Genomic DNA, 14,698 nt, shown 5'->3' with positions numbered 1-14,698 from the left:
TAGAGACAGCTGATGGTTGGGCAAAGTGACCCACTCACTAGGGTGCTCTATCCAAGTCCCAGAGCTATTTCCCAGTTTTGCTGGAGGTTCCGGTTGGCACCCATAAGCCAGAGCTAACACCTCCTCTCATTTTGTTAGAATGATCCCGATTCTAAAATCCACAGTCATCTAGAACCTGGGCGCCAGAGCAGCCTGAGGGCTCTTACGGAGAACCAGTGTTGCCTGCTCAGCTCTACAGAGTAGCAACTTCGGCTGCAACTCAGAGCTGAAGACTTTCTCTCCACTTGAACAAGCCCAGTTCACCTGAGAGACGAGTCTCTCCAGGCCTTTCGACCATCTATGGAGACAGGCCTTGACCCTCCCAAGCCCTAAGAAGACAGGCGCACACCCCAATTAAGCAGGCTTTGGGTTCATCAGACCTGGTTCGGATGTGTACTAGTTACACGATATGGGGCAAACCTAATCTCTCGGCCTTCGTTTCCTCATCTGTGCAACGCGGGATAACAACAGCTGTGAGAGTAAATGACAGAATGAGTGTAAATGGCTCAACACGGTGCTGGCATGCTCAACAAACAACCTTGTAGCCGCGGCTTCGAAGGGCAAAGCAGAGAGCCTCAGAGCTCTGGGTCACAGGCGGGGACTTTCCAACCTCCAGGGTACAGCCCTGATGGACGCGTAGGCCCCAGATGGGAGGTACCCAAGAGGATGGGGAGAAAAAGGACCACAGAAACCCACTCAAACAGAGCCAGTTATCACCTTGCCTTCTCGTCCTTTTCTCCCTCCATCTCTTCTTCCCAGCGATTTTCCTGACTTGCCTGGTAGTAAACAGGCACAGTTCATTCTCGTTACCTTATGGCACACGCCAGGCACTTTCTGACAGTCTCGGACCAGGGCCCAAGCAAAATTTACTTTCCTGGGTCTACATTCTACCCTCCCCCCGCCACCTTCTCCGTCTCTTTCCCTTTCCTTTCTTAGAGTACCGAGCACAAGCAAACTAGTCAAATAACCAGAAAACTTATTTGGAGGGAAAGGGCAGGGAGACAAGGAAGTGGTACCCTTAAGGGTAGGAAGGGACCAAGTCTTTTCCTTTCCATTGGGAGCATTTGCAGCCTTATGTATATCAATACTTAAAACTATTCATCAGACGTTGACTTGCTCCTTTGCTTGTTTAAAATCTTCTCAGAAATCACAGAATAATGAGTCTTGAGAAAGCAGCTGTGACTATGGATCTTCCTCATCTGTCCAAAACCACCGGGAAATACCAACAATCATAATTCATCCTACACTGAAGGGAATCGGGTGAGAAAATTGGGAGAGAATGATCCCTACCATCCAGTGTAGCTTGACATCCTGAGAAACTTTTCCAGGACACCACGAATCCTGACTTGAAGTATAATAAAGCGCCCATAAACACATTACTTCTAAAGTTTAAAATAGTAATTATGGACGTTTCAAGCCCGCCCACGAAGCCCACGAGAAAGATTTTTCCAGTGTAGCTGCCTACACACAAACACATACACACAATTCCAGGCTAAAAAAAATCTATGCTGTAACTGAGGCAGTTCAAGCATGTGAGGCACTGTGCCCCACATCCAAGCTCTCGGATGAATAGGAAGAAATATCACTTACATCCTTTTCATGTCCATTCCCATTCACGCTCTCTGTGTCCAGACATACACAGACCATTAAGGAAGCACGCAGGTCAAGTTGGTCAGGTTTAATGATTCTGTGGTTGACGGTATTATCACTTGAACACATCACTTCTGTTCCATTAAGTCTGCTTACGGTAGAGAGACCAAGTCACTCAGCCTCTCAACCAGAACATCTTCTCTTTTTTTTTAAGGCCACACCTGCTGGCATGTGGAAATTCCCGTGCCAGGGACTGAATTCGAGCCAGAGGTGCAGCAAGGCCGAATCCTTAACCCATCGCGGTCAGGCCAGGGATTGAACCTGCACCTCTGCAGCAACCCGAGCCACTGCAGTCAGATTCTTAACCCACTGTGTCACAGCAGGAACTCTCCAACCAGAACATTTAAAGTATCCTGTACCCCAAACCCTTATGAAACAGATCACTGTGGTGAAATAACAGAAAGACACATATTAGTCCAGTCGGTGGCAAAGCTTTGGTCTTTAGGGTCTAAATATCTCCACAACCAGCAAGAAAAGATGATGAAAGCAAGGACTAGGGAAGTGACACTGTCTGAGCCCAACTTTCTGCATCCCTCCTTTAAGCAGTAACATGCAGGGCAGGTCAGGCTTGTGAAACTCTTACTAACTCCCTGAGGGAGCAAAGTACCTGGTGACAAGAATGCAAATACCCCGGCTGCAGGGACAGGGAGATTTAGCCAGAATGCTCTCGACGGAGCAGCAAGTACCCCAGCCTGGCCTCGGCTGAACTTCCACCACTTCCTATGAGGGTCAGAGCAACCTTCCGGAATCCTCTGCAGCAACTCATCCCCTTCTTCCCTGTCCCTACAAAGGCAGAACCAGCTGGGGGAGGGGGATGTAAACATCTGAGCCGAGTCCTTGCAACCAGGCGGGAGCAGAGCTTCCTGGTCAGACCCTTTCTGGAAGCAGTTAGAAATTTTTTTTTTTTTTTTTTTTTTTTGGTCTTAATGGAAGTCCAGTATTGGGGAAAAGACAGCAAGTCATTCACTCACAATCTCAGGCCAACCTTGGGCAGACAGGTTAAGGCAGGGACAAGCGAGAGAGGTCTATTACAACCCTATCCAGGCCAAAAGCAGGTCACTCGGCAAATCCCTACGACCCCACTGGGGCTCAGAGCTCTGTCCAGGATGGTCACAAGTGGTGTGTTCTGTCCACTCCGATTAGGTCGTAGCCAGCCCTAACTAGCCCAAGCTCTCCAGTTACAGGACGAACTATTCCTTTGCCCTCTGGGCTAGGGGAGAATATGTCGCAATTTCAAACTTCCCGGTCCCTCTCCAGCCGGGATTTACGTCCCCAGAGAATTGGGGCAGCAGTGAACCAGGCTCAAGACCGTGATGAGATGGAGTAAATATCTGGTCCCTGTGCACGTTTAGAAAGTAACTGAACTCCCTTTGGAGTCACATGTACTCCAAGCTCTGAGCTAGGAGTATGATATTAAAACCAAAACAAAAAACAAAACCCCACAAAAAACCGATTTTAAAATTTAAAAGACTCTCAATGATCTCACGTCTTCAACTTTTGCACCTCTCCATCCTAACCCCTTCCCTCTCCTCCCCAGCACACACACCACCCGAAGATGCTGTCCCAACACCTTCAGCCTCTCTGGGGCCCAAGGATAAAACGGCCTTAATGGCATCTTGTGGAAAAATCCCAGCCCACCTCAAGGATTCCTCCCAGTTCGACACAGAGAAGAAATGAGCGATCATCTAGGAGAAGAGGCAGGAGACACCAGATCCTGTCCCTTCCCACAGAAGAGGCACAGACATTGTGAGGAGTTTGTGAAAATGGCATCATCTCTTGCCAGAAGGCCACCAACTACCCGCGGCCGGGAGCCGCATAATGACCTGCTTCTCCTCCGGACTGAAGTGCAAGATAGTGAGGATGGCTGTGAGCGTCTGCTGGCGGCCCAGGGCGTCGGGCAAGGTCAGGAAGCGGTAGATGATGTTCTTGAGGTACTCCAGGTTGGCCCCCTCCCGGCTCTGGTCCCTGATGTTCTTTTCGATGTGGCTCTGCAGGGCTCCCACCTCCTCTCGATGCCGCTCCCCCTCCTCCAGCAGCCGATCCTGCAGCTGATGCACCTCCACCTCTAGCCGGTGTCTCTGCTTCCTCAGCGATGTGATCTCCACCTCCTTGCGAGCCAACTGCTCGGCGTACAGGAAGAAAGTGGGCTCGCTGGCGGCAGCAAGTTGCAGGGCTTGGGTCAGGCTGTCCGGGGAAGATGTGTCGGCGGGGTCTCCAGGCCCCGAGCCACCCACGGGGCTTCTGCGTCCCGGCAGCCCGGAGGACAAGGCCACGGAACGCAGCTGCTCCAACTCCAGGTCCTTCTCGGCCAGCACAGCCAGGGCGCGGTCCCGCTGCTTGTGCAGCTCCTCCTCCAGCTTGAGCGTGCGGTCCCTGAAGTCCAGCTGGCTCCGCTCCAGCTCCTGCCGGTGGGTGTGCTGCAGCCGGGCCAGCTCCTGCTTCCAACCCTCGGCTTCCTGCTGGTGCTGGCGCTCGAGCTCCTCACACGACAGCCGCAGCGAGATGTACTTCTCCTTCAGCTCGGCCAGCTGCTCCTGGGCTTCCTCCAGCTCCTTGCCCAGGTTCCCGTCTTTGGTGTTCTTGCTCTTGAGGACGACCTGAGCCCGCACCTTGTACCTCTCAAACTCCTCCTTCAGCTGTTTCAGCTCCTGCTGGTAGTAGAGCGCCGTAGCCTTCTCCCCGTCGGCAGCCTCCGAGCTGGGCATTATCTCCAGGTCGCAGAGCTTCTCCACGTCCAAGGTCGCCTGGCTCTTCCGGGCTGCGACCTGCAGCAGCTTCTTCAGCTTCTCCATCTTGTCCTTTAGGACATTGACATCCAGACTGGACTCCTCTCCATGGCTGTCCAGAGGGGACCGGCTGGAGGCCGCCAGCGCCAGCGTCCTGTTCTCCAGGTCCAGCTGCAGAATGCGCTCCTTCAGCTTCTGGATGGTCAGCTGGTCTTTTTGCTTGGCTTTCTCATAGGTGCCCAGCAGTTCTGACACCTCGGATATTTGATTTTCCAGGGCTGCCACCCTCTGCTCTTCCACCTGCGACTGCTGGCGTAGCTGATCCTCGGCCAGGGCTGTCTGGAAAACAAGGGAACAGATGGAAGTGCATCCAAAGAAGCCACAAGGCCTGATGGCAAACTCTGGGAAGGCAAGAGAAGGTGCTGCAGAAGGGTCACGGGATGGGGGTGGCCTGATAAAATGGGAACTGGGAAGTTTTCTTCTCATTTGGGAGCTAACCCAAGTTCCTATAACCTGCTTGGGGTCTGCTCCCAGACACACATTGTACTAAACAATAGTAAGGACCTTCGTAGATCTGCTGTTGTCTTGCTTATTATTTCTTTCTTTTTTTTTTTTTTTTTTTTTTTTTTTGTCTTTTTGTCTTTTGTTGTTGTTGTTACTATTTCTTGGGCCGCTCCCGCGGCATATGGAGGTTCCCAGGCCAGAGGTTGAATCAGAGCTGTAGCCTCCGGCCTACGCCAGAGCCACAGCAACGCGGGATCCGAGCTGCGTCTGCAACCTACACCACAGCTCACGGCAACGCTGGATCATTAACCCACTGAGCAAGGGCAGGGACCGAACCCGCAACCTCATGGTTCCTAGTCGGATTCGTTAACCACTGTGCCACGATGGGAACTCCTTGCTTATTATTTCTGCTTTCTCCTCCCATAGGCCAAGCTCCCACAAAGTGTGCTTCCCCAAATCCCATGAAGAAACCATATGACATTCTTTTCCTTTTCCAATATTCCTGGAAGTTCAAAATTGACTTGGGGAGTTCCTGTCGTGACTCAGTGGTTAACGAACCTGACTGGCATCCATGAGGACACAGGTTCGATCCCTGGCCTCGCTCAGTGGGTTAAGGATCCGGCATTGCCATGAGCTGTGGTGTAGGTCACAGACTCGGCTCAGATCCCACACTGCTGTGGCCCTGGCATAGGCTGGTGGCTACAGCTCTGACTGGACCCCTAACCTGGGAACCTCCATATGCTGTGGGTGTGGCCCTAAAAACAGAGAGAGACAAAATAAAATAAAATAAAATTGACTTGGATTTCTCCCCACACTGAAAGGAGACATTGGAAAACAGCATACCTTTCCAGAAAAGGCAAATGTTGACTGCCAGCAATATAAGAGGTGATCTCTTCTGGAAAAAAATCCCTTTACCCCCTTCAGCCACCCTACCTAAAGCCATACACTGCTACCTATACACTGCTACACTCTTATCGTTCACTGCGCAGCTGCCACTGCACTGCTTCAAAGAGCAGAGCTGGTAAGATGCCAATGCCCAGACGCTCAGCGCTATCTGGCTCCAATCCAGCCTACACTCAGGAACTCCACATCCTGTTGGAAGCACATTCTGCAGAAACTGTCAACACCACACAGACAGAGTTTCCTGGTGGCCTAGTGGTTAAGGATCCAGCATTATCACTGCTGTGGCTCACGTTTGATCCCTTCACCCAGGAACCTCTGCATGCCTCGAGCACAGCCCAAAAAAAGAAAAAAGAAAGGAAAAGAAAAACACCACCACACACAGAAAAGGATTTCCCAGGACTCACAAGTGAAACTTTTTGAATGGCATCAAAAATCCACAGTGCATGGAGTTCCCTTTGCGGCTCAGCGGTTAACGAACCCTACTAGGATCCATGAGAATGTGGGTTCAATCCCTGGCCTTACTCAGGGGGTTAAGGATCCAACGTTGCCGTGAGCTGTGGTGTAGGTCACAGACGCAGCTGGGATCCCGAGTTGCTGTGGCTGTGGCCAGCAGCTGTAGCTCTGATTAGACCCCTAGCCTGGGAACCTCCATATGCCACAGGTGTGGCCCTAAAAAGCAAAAAAAAAAAAAAAAAAAATCCACAGTGTAGCCACTTAATTCTAACTACCAAAGGAGGGAAAAAAAAAAAAAAAAAAAGCCCTAATACTTCCCAGGCTAAATGACTAATAATTACCTTCCTCATTTCCTGCTGCAACTGAGCCTGGAAATGGCTCTTAAGGCAAGCGGCCTCTTCCTGAAGCTCCTGCAGTCGGGGGTCCGGCCGATTCTTCTCATCTCGAAGAGCCTGTAGCTCACCTTTCAGCTCCTCCACCTCACGGGTCAGCTGCTTGGTCTGCAGTTCAAACCCTTCCACCTGACCGGCTGCATAGGCCTGTCCAGCCAGAGCTTCTCGAGTCTCTTCCAACCGAAGCTCCAAGTCCTGGCGCTGAGTCCTCTCCTCCTGCAGCAGTTTCTGGAGCTCACGCAGCATCAGGGCATGGTCACTCTGCTCTTGGGCCCGATCATGCTGTTGCGTGATAAGTCGGGCTTTGGTTTCTGCTACCTGCTCCTGCAGCCCCTTCAATTCTCCTTCCAGACGGCCCCTCTCCTCCTCTAACTTCTTACTGGCATCCTCTAGGTCCTGTTTCATCTTCTTTTTGTCAGCCAGATAAGAAGCTTCCATGCGGGACTTCTCCTGGGTGACTGTGGCCAAAGAGCTGGTCAAAGTAGCCAACTGAGTCTTTAGCTGGTGCACTCGTTTGTCCACCTCACCACCTCCAGGCGGTCCATCCCCACTGCTACTGCTAACGCCGCTCTCTGACCCGCTGGCCTCCTCGGACTTTGGAGGTGGTGGTCCACAGGCCGGTCTGTCATCTTCAACCCCAAACTCACCCTTGGTACTGGTGAGACTGGCGGCAGTATCCAAGCTGGTGGCGGTCCCAGTGCTGTCTTCGCTATGAGTGGAGCATCGATCATCCACAGAGTCGGGAAAGGTGAGGCTTTGGGGCTGGACACCTGCAAGGCCCACATCCGCCTCGTGGGATACCGACAGCACCTTAATGCTGGCCTCCAGCGCCTCTTTCTCTTTCAGCAGGCTTTTATAGGCGCGGACTACATCCTTGAGACGTGCCTGGTACTGGAGGAGCTGCTTCTTCTGCGTCTCAATGGTCTCCAGCAGGTCCCTCTTGCTCGGGCCGCCCCCGAAATTCATCCCAAACTTCTCCATGACGGTTCAGGACGGCTTGCTCTACGACAGCGTTCGGACAGGCTGGGAGAGGGTCACGAAGATGTTGGCGGGGGCTGTGAGCGACAGGGAGAGAACTGCCCACCCCCCCCCGCCCCGGCCGCACATCTGCTCCTCACAGCTGTTCGACACCGAATGTGGGGCGCGGCGGGGCAGCCAGGCAGAAGCGTCCGCCAGATCCCTGACAAGAGGGTGGGGGCTGGTCCTATCCTAGAGGAACAGACTGCCAAAGCTCACCAGAGGAACACACTGCCAGGGCTCGGCCCCACTGTTCCAGAGCCGCTCCGTGCCCCGCCGGCACCAGGAGCCGACGGTTTAAGCTGAGCTTAGCCGCATCCCGACTTCCTAACTCTAGCCACGAGTCAACAGCGCTTCCGGGTCCGGCTGGAAGTGACGACAGCGTGACGCATCAGACCCCGCCCCCAGTGAGCGCGAGGTGGGCGGGGTTAGTTCAGCCGGCGGTCTGGAGGCCGTTCAGCTGGGCCTCCAGCTGTTTGCTCCTGGCTAGAGCAGAGCAAGTAAAATCGGGTACCCAGGAGTGATGTTGGTTTGGTGAGGGCGCCTGATTTTGCCCTAGCGAGGGACCAGGACGACGTCGCACCGCGTCCTTACCAAAAACCCGGGTAAACGACGATGTTTGGGGGCTCAATACTTTTGCCCCTAAAGAGCAACAGTTAAGACTCCCATTTAGACCATGAAAATGGCAACCCTTTCGAGGACAGTATTTGGAACCCAGTAGGCGTACAGTATAATAATTATTAGCATCCTTCCTGAGTTCTGAGGTTATTCAACAGAGAGAAATATATATAGCCACGCTGTCCATCCTAAGTGCCAAATATATTGCAGGAAGATCACAGGAATTTTGCTGTTTAGTCTTTATAGTAATTCTGCTGAATGGGTATTATTAGCACTATTTTATAGAGAAACTTGAAGCACAGAGAGGTTAAGTGACACTCCCAAAGTCACACACAGCCAGTAAGTTTAGAATCCTATCAAGATCAGTCCCACTCGCCACATATCAAATGCTGTGCTAGATGATCACCTTGAAGAGATAAGGTCTTGAACACTGTAAACCAGCTATAATGAAAAAGAAATAAAAATCATTATATATTTTAAAAAAGAGAGAGAGAGAAGGTCTTGCCCTCAGGGAACCCATATCTAGAGAGAAACCAGATGTGCAAACACAATTATATGCAAAGGGGTATGGAAGTTAAGAGGAGCGAGGCCTGTTTAGAGGAGACAAGCCTCTCAGGGGAACTATTTTGAGATTTGAATGATGAATACTGATTGCCCATCTAACCGGAGAGGAGGGAAGCATTCCAGGCAGAGAGGAAAACGTACAAGGACTCCTAGGGCATCAGAGAGCCTGGGTCCTCCCGGGGAAGCACTGGGAAGCATTTCAAGGCAGTAGCTTAGGTTTTGTGAAGGAGGTGGCAACAGATGGGGCTGGCAGAGTAGATGAGGACCCAAATTAAGGCATTTGGATTTTATCTTGGGTAATAAGACACTAAAGGATTTTCATCACAAGAGTGGCATCATCAAATCTTGTATGACAAGGTGGAGAAACCGAGGTATAGAAGGCTATTTTCAGTCATGGGGATAAGATGGTAGTGAAATAGAGCAGTGACAACAAGGATGAAAGAGGCTAATTAAAAGAGCTAAAGATGTAGAACTGATCTGACTTGGTCACCAGTAGCTGTGTTGTTATATTTGGATTCTTTGAAATGTGCTCTTCAACCTTGTAAAAGCCTTCTTAGGAATGCAGAGTAAAAAAGAGTCAGGTACTCACTCATTCCTGGTGCCTAACATCTGTTCTCTTTACAGACTGAGGGTCAGGATGGGCCCGATACTAGAAATCTGGTCAGACCCAGTTTCTTGGTGGCCCAGATAATATCCAGCTGCATCAAACAAAAATTCAGGTACATTATCTTATCATCTCATTCTTCACTGTAACTTGGGACAGATAGTCTCCTTTTATAGATGAGAAAATGACAGGTTGTGAGTATTGTTGAATTTAAGCCCTCAAAAAAAAAAAATGCAGAACTGAGATTCAAACTGAGGCATGGAACAATGGCACTCAATAAATATTTGTTTAATGAGTGAAGGAAGGAAGGAACGTTCTCTGATTCCCAGCTCACCTCACCATGTCCAGTCCATAGGGATTGATTCTAGAAGCCCAAAGGGAATCCAGAACAGGCAAAAACACCTGTCCATGCTCCACTGAGCAATCAGTTAGTCCATTCAATCCAGCCAGCATTTGTTAAGCATATATTAGGTGACCCAGTCTCCACCATAAAAGAAATTTAAATTAATTCCTATCTTGCTATTTCCCCTCAGATGCTAAGGTGAGTGGGAAAATAGCTCATGAAGCTCTTCAGCCTTACAAAATGCTAGCTAGCTATGCATTAAAGGTGCAGGTTGGAGTTCCCTTCGTGGCTCAACAGAAACGAATCTGACTAGCATCCATGAGGACGCAGGTTGGATCCCTGGCCTCGCTCGGGATCCGACGTTGCTGTGAGCTGTGGTACAGGTCGAAGACAGAGCTCCATCTGGCGTTGCTGTGGCTGTGGCATGGGCCTGCAGCTGTAGCTTTGATTCGACTTCCATGCCGCCGGTGCGGCCCTAAAAAGACCCCCCCCCAAAAAAAATAATAAATCCAGGTTCCGCTTTTCAAACTGAGGAAGGAGCTTCAGAAAGGTTGCCTGGTTCGATTGAAAGGCATTGTTTCCAGGGCCATCGAGGCAAGGCAGAATTCTCCAGTATGCAGGAGTAGTATCTACTACCCCACCGCCTAGAACTGGAGATCCTCCACTGGTTCTGCTGCAGGCGTTTTAAGAAACCATGAAGGGCATCTTCTTTCACCTCTGGCGCATTCCTCTAGAGATTCTAAGGTCACTGAAGCACCTGCCACGTTCAAAGTCCCTGACTGGGAACTGAGAAGACAAAAGGAAGGACTAAGACACCTGCGCGGAACTGCCGCTTCGGGGCGTGGGGGGGGGGGGGTTGGGAGAGGGAGGGTGCACAAAGTCGAGGCACTCATTACCAAGAGCTAAATCGGAGCCTAGAGTGGATTGGACGGACCAAACCAAAGCCCAGCGGTCAGCCAGTGAGGATGGGGATGGAGGGCCGTTATGGAGCTTTGGAGGCTTTCCTTGATCCTGCCCGGGTTGCGGATTCAGCAGCCACAGATCTTACAGGCACGCCAGAAACAGGGGGAAGGCCCAGACCTTTTCCATCTCTAAAGCCAGCGCCGAACCAGAGGCTCGCAAGACGGTCAGCTTCAGGGTCTCCCAGGGCCAGGGCCTGGAGGCGGGGCGGGGGCGGGGCTGAGGGCTGTGTTGGGGGCGGGGCCATGGCGGGGGCGGGCCCGAGGTGACGTAGGGCGGGCCGGGACGCGCGGAGGCGGCGGCGGCACCTCCTCCTCCTGCTGCTGCGCCCATCCCCCAGCGGCCGGCCAGTTCCAGCCCGCACCCCGCGTCCGTCCCCGCGCCCCCTCCCCCAGGCCCCGCCATGGGCCTCACGGTGTCCGCGCTCTTTTCGCGGATCTTCGGGAAGAAGCAGATGCGGATCCTCATGGGTGAGGCAGATAAAGCGCTCGGCCTGGACGGGGAGCGCCGGCCCCCACGCAGCTCTCCTGCCCCCGCGTCCCTCCAGCCCTGCTCACCCGGGTCTCTGACCCCGAGTCACCCCCGGCCTAACTCCCCGGGACCACTACTCTCGGGTGGGTCGGGATCTGCAGCAGCGCTCCTGGGGCCTGGGACCGGGAGCTGCGGGCCTGGGTGGAGTGAAGCTCCCTCCTCCGCCCCAGCCCGGCTGGTAAGAAGGGAGGATTCCGTCCTTGGAGACGACTTTTAAAAGGAGCACGACCCTCCTCTGGCACCTCTTACCCCTCAGTCTTCTACCGCCCCTCGCGCGCTCTGAGGGCTGGACTTGGCGCCCACCCCCCAGACTGCGCTCAAGGCCGCGAAGGTAGAGAACAGCGCGCACCTGGAGGTGCTCGGCTCTCCGCCCCCGTCACCATCAGCTGTCCTGGCCCGTCCCCTTCCCTGGGCTCTAGGGGGCTCCCTTGCTCCCATCTCCATCCCGGTGCCCTTCTCCTTTGCAGTTGGCTTGGATGCAGCTGGCAAGACCACAATCCTGTACAAACTGAAGTTGGGGGAGATTGTCACCACCATCCCCACCATAGGTGAGTCCGGAGGCGCGGTGGGGAGGAGCGGGAGCGCGGCGGGAGGGCCTCCTCAGGATCTGCTCCGCATTCTGCCGAGGCCCTTATCTCGGCCCCAGAGAGCTGACCGTGACATCAGATGCTGCTACCTGAGAAGTGGGTCACGGTATCTTTTCATGCAGGATGGTGCCCAGGCGGGATGGATGTGACCGAGCCCCGCCCCTCGGTGCCTTCTGGCTTGGGGTCCCTGCTGAAACCACATCGTTTTGGTGAGTTCCTCCCTTTCAGGACTTTTTCCTCATATTTTTTTCCAATTATCTGCAGGCTTCAATGTGGAAACAGTGGAATACAAGAACATCTGTTTCACAGTCTGGGACGTGGGAGGCCAGGACAAGATTCGGCCTCTGTGGCGGCACTACTTCCAGAACACTCAGGTTGGGGCTCCCCCAACCCCAGTGGAAGAGGTGTTAGGGGTAGGAAGATGGAGGTGTTGGCCTAGGCCAAAAAAAACCTCTTACCCCCTTCTACCCCCTTGTGTAGACTAGCCTCTCCTTATTCTTCAGAAATGGCCTCAGTCTCTTGAGAAGCAGAATTCTGAATCCAGGCTGCCTCACTCCGCTCCCATCCCATGTCTTTCCTTGTCCCGGTGCACATCATTCAGCCGGTCCCCTTGGCTGAGGGCAGAGGCCGTATCCTAGCAGAGTGTCTCCAGTTTGTGCTAGGACGTCTCCAGAGCCACTGTGTAAGTTTACTAGATGAGAAGGGTTTAGACACCATTAAAGATGGACATGGAGGAGTTCCCTTCATAGCTCAGTGGTTAACGAACCCGACTAGCATCCATGAGGTTGCACCTAGCATCCATGAGGTTGCGGGTTCCATCCCTGGCCTCACTCTGTGGGTTAAGGAGCCGGCGTTTCTGTGAGCTGTGGTGTAGGTCGCAGGTGCGGCTCAGATCCCAGGTTGCTGTGGCTGCGGCGTAGGCTAGAAACTGCAGCTCTGATTTGCCCCCTAGGCTGGGAACCTCCATATGCCACAGGTGCGGCCCTAAAAAGTTAAAAGCAGGGTCAGAGGGCAGAAGAGAGGAGGAGCCAGACTAGGGTGTGGATGTCCCAGGCGTGAGTGATTGCTCCTCTTTCCTTTCTTCTTCCCACCCAGGGCCTCATCTTCGTGGTGGACAGTAATGACCGAGAGCGGGTCCAGGAATCTGCCGATGAACTCCAGAAGATGGTGAGCACTCAGAGCGCCCACATTTCTGTGCCGGTGTGACAGATAGAAATGCCTCACGGGCCTTGAATGTGGGTTCCGCTTTGTGGACACACTCCCAAGAAGTAGTGCCTCCCCACTTTGAATTGGGCCCGGGTAAAAAGTGTGAGACTTGACTTTTTCCTGGAATTCTCTCATGTCTTCCCTTCTGAGTCTGAGAAGCCGGTAGAGGGAGGGGAATTGTAGGTGGTGGAGAGAAGCATCATCTTACGTTCTTGTTTTTTTCCCTGTGGATGACTTTGACATTTTTAACTGGAAGGGTACTCTCAAAAAAGGCCTTTTCTGGATCTAAGGCCAAGCTGATTTATAATTTGTGTCCTGTGTTCAGCCATAGATGACACAATGTTCTGTTTTCCCTGCAAATAGACTAGAAGATAGAAAGCAGGATTCCCATATGCAGCTGGGAAAAGGGAGCCTGGGGGCCCCCAGAGACCCCCCTCAGATGCCATCGCCTCTGCCTTCTCTCAGTTGCAGGAAGACGAGCTGCGCGATGCGGTGCTGCTGGTGTTTGCCAACAAGCAGGACATGCCCAACGCCATGCCCGTGAGCGAGCTGACCGACAAGCTGGGGCTGCAGCACTTGCGCAGCCGCACGGTGAGGACCTGCGTCTGCTCGGGGGAGCCCCAGGCTGGGCAGGAAGGAAAGGCATCGCCTTTCTTCCCTGCTTCTGACCTGTTTCTTTCCTTCTCCCCACAGTGGTACGTCCAGGCCACCTGTGCCACACAAGGCACAGGCTTGTACGATGGGCTGGACTGGCTGTCCCATGAGCTGTCGAAGCGCTAGCCAACCACAGGCCAGCCCCTGCTGCCCGGAAGCTCCCGCGTGCACCCCGGGACGACCAGACTCCCGGACTCCTCAGGCAGTGCCCTTCCCTCCCAGCTCCTCCTCCCCCGCAGACACAGGCCTCTGCGCCTGCTCCTGCCTGCATGTTCTCTCTGTTGTTGGAGCCTGGAGCCCCCGCTCTCTGGGCACGGAGGGGTCTGCTCTCTTGCCTTCTGGGACCCACGGAAAGGGGCTTCGGGGGCCAAGGCCCCTTCTTCCAGAGGAGGAGCAGGGATCTGGGTTGACTTTTGTTTTTTCCATTTCGAGTGTACCCTTGGGGCCAGGTGGGAGGGGAAAGTGAGGGCTCCGGGTGGTGCTATGACGTGGCACTGGATATCAAGTAATAAATTTGCTGTGGTTTGTACATGGTGTTGTCTGTCACCTAGAAGTGGGGGCCTGGGTTATTGGCTGCAAAGAGCCAATCAGTGGGAGGCTCAAAGCTGCTAAGGCTGCAGGACCAACCCCCGTGCCCTACCCCAAACACACACACACACGTGCACACTCATCGCTGCCCTCCTCTAGTTCCACGTCTCCCTCCTTTTTCTTTTTTGTTTTTTTGGCCACGCCCGCAGCCTCTGGAAGTTCCTGGGCCAGAGATCGAACCCAAGCACAGCAGCGACCCAAACTGCTGCAGTGACAACCCAGATCCTGAACCTGCTACAGCACAGGAGAACTCCATCTCCCTTCTTATTCTTGAGGCTGGAAGTCGTTTAGGGGCTCCAGTGAAAGAAATCTCATTCCCTCCCCAATTCTCTGTGGCCTTTGCTGAGGCTAACAAGCTC

General features: G+C 53.2%; 2 protein-coding genes and 1 long non-coding RNA gene across 3 annotated transcripts; 1 reads left to right on the top strand and 2 right to left on the bottom strand.

Moving 5' to 3' along the window:
- Positions 1,703–8,071, bottom strand: GCC1 (GRIP and coiled-coil domain containing 1). Its single transcript, XM_003134715.4, has 2 exons — positions 6,617–8,071; positions 1,703–4,754 (listed from the first exon to the last, which is right to left on the bottom strand). Exons 1-2 carry the CDS (start codon positions 7,646–7,648, stop codon positions 3,459–3,461), a joined length of 2,328 nt encoding a protein of 775 aa, XP_003134763.1. The 5' UTR covers positions 7,649–8,071; the 3' UTR covers positions 1,703–3,458.
- LOC106506786 lies at positions 10,368–10,969 on the bottom strand. Its single transcript, XR_001302336.2, has 2 exons — positions 10,710–10,969; positions 10,368–10,599 (listed from the first exon to the last, which is right to left on the bottom strand). It is a non-coding gene; the product is annotated as an uncharacterized LOC106506786 (long non-coding RNA).
- Positions 11,121–14,050, top strand: ARF5 (ADP ribosylation factor 5). Its single transcript, NM_001145221.1, is given in 6 exon segments — positions 11,121–11,243; positions 11,772–11,852; positions 12,156–12,265; positions 12,987–13,058; positions 13,563–13,688; positions 13,791–14,050. Coding segments are annotated over 6 exon segments (543 nt in total). The 5' UTR covers positions 11,121–11,176; the 3' UTR covers positions 13,878–14,050.

This window comes from Sus scrofa, chromosome 18 (genome assembly GCF_000003025.6).
Source record: "Sus scrofa isolate TJ Tabasco breed Duroc chromosome 18, Sscrofa11.1, whole genome shotgun sequence".
Taxonomy (NCBI): Eukaryota; Metazoa; Chordata; class Mammalia; order Artiodactyla; family Suidae; genus Sus; species Sus scrofa.
The sequence above is the reverse complement of the archived record's forward strand: the minus strand, read 5'-3'. Positions and strand labels throughout refer to the sequence as shown.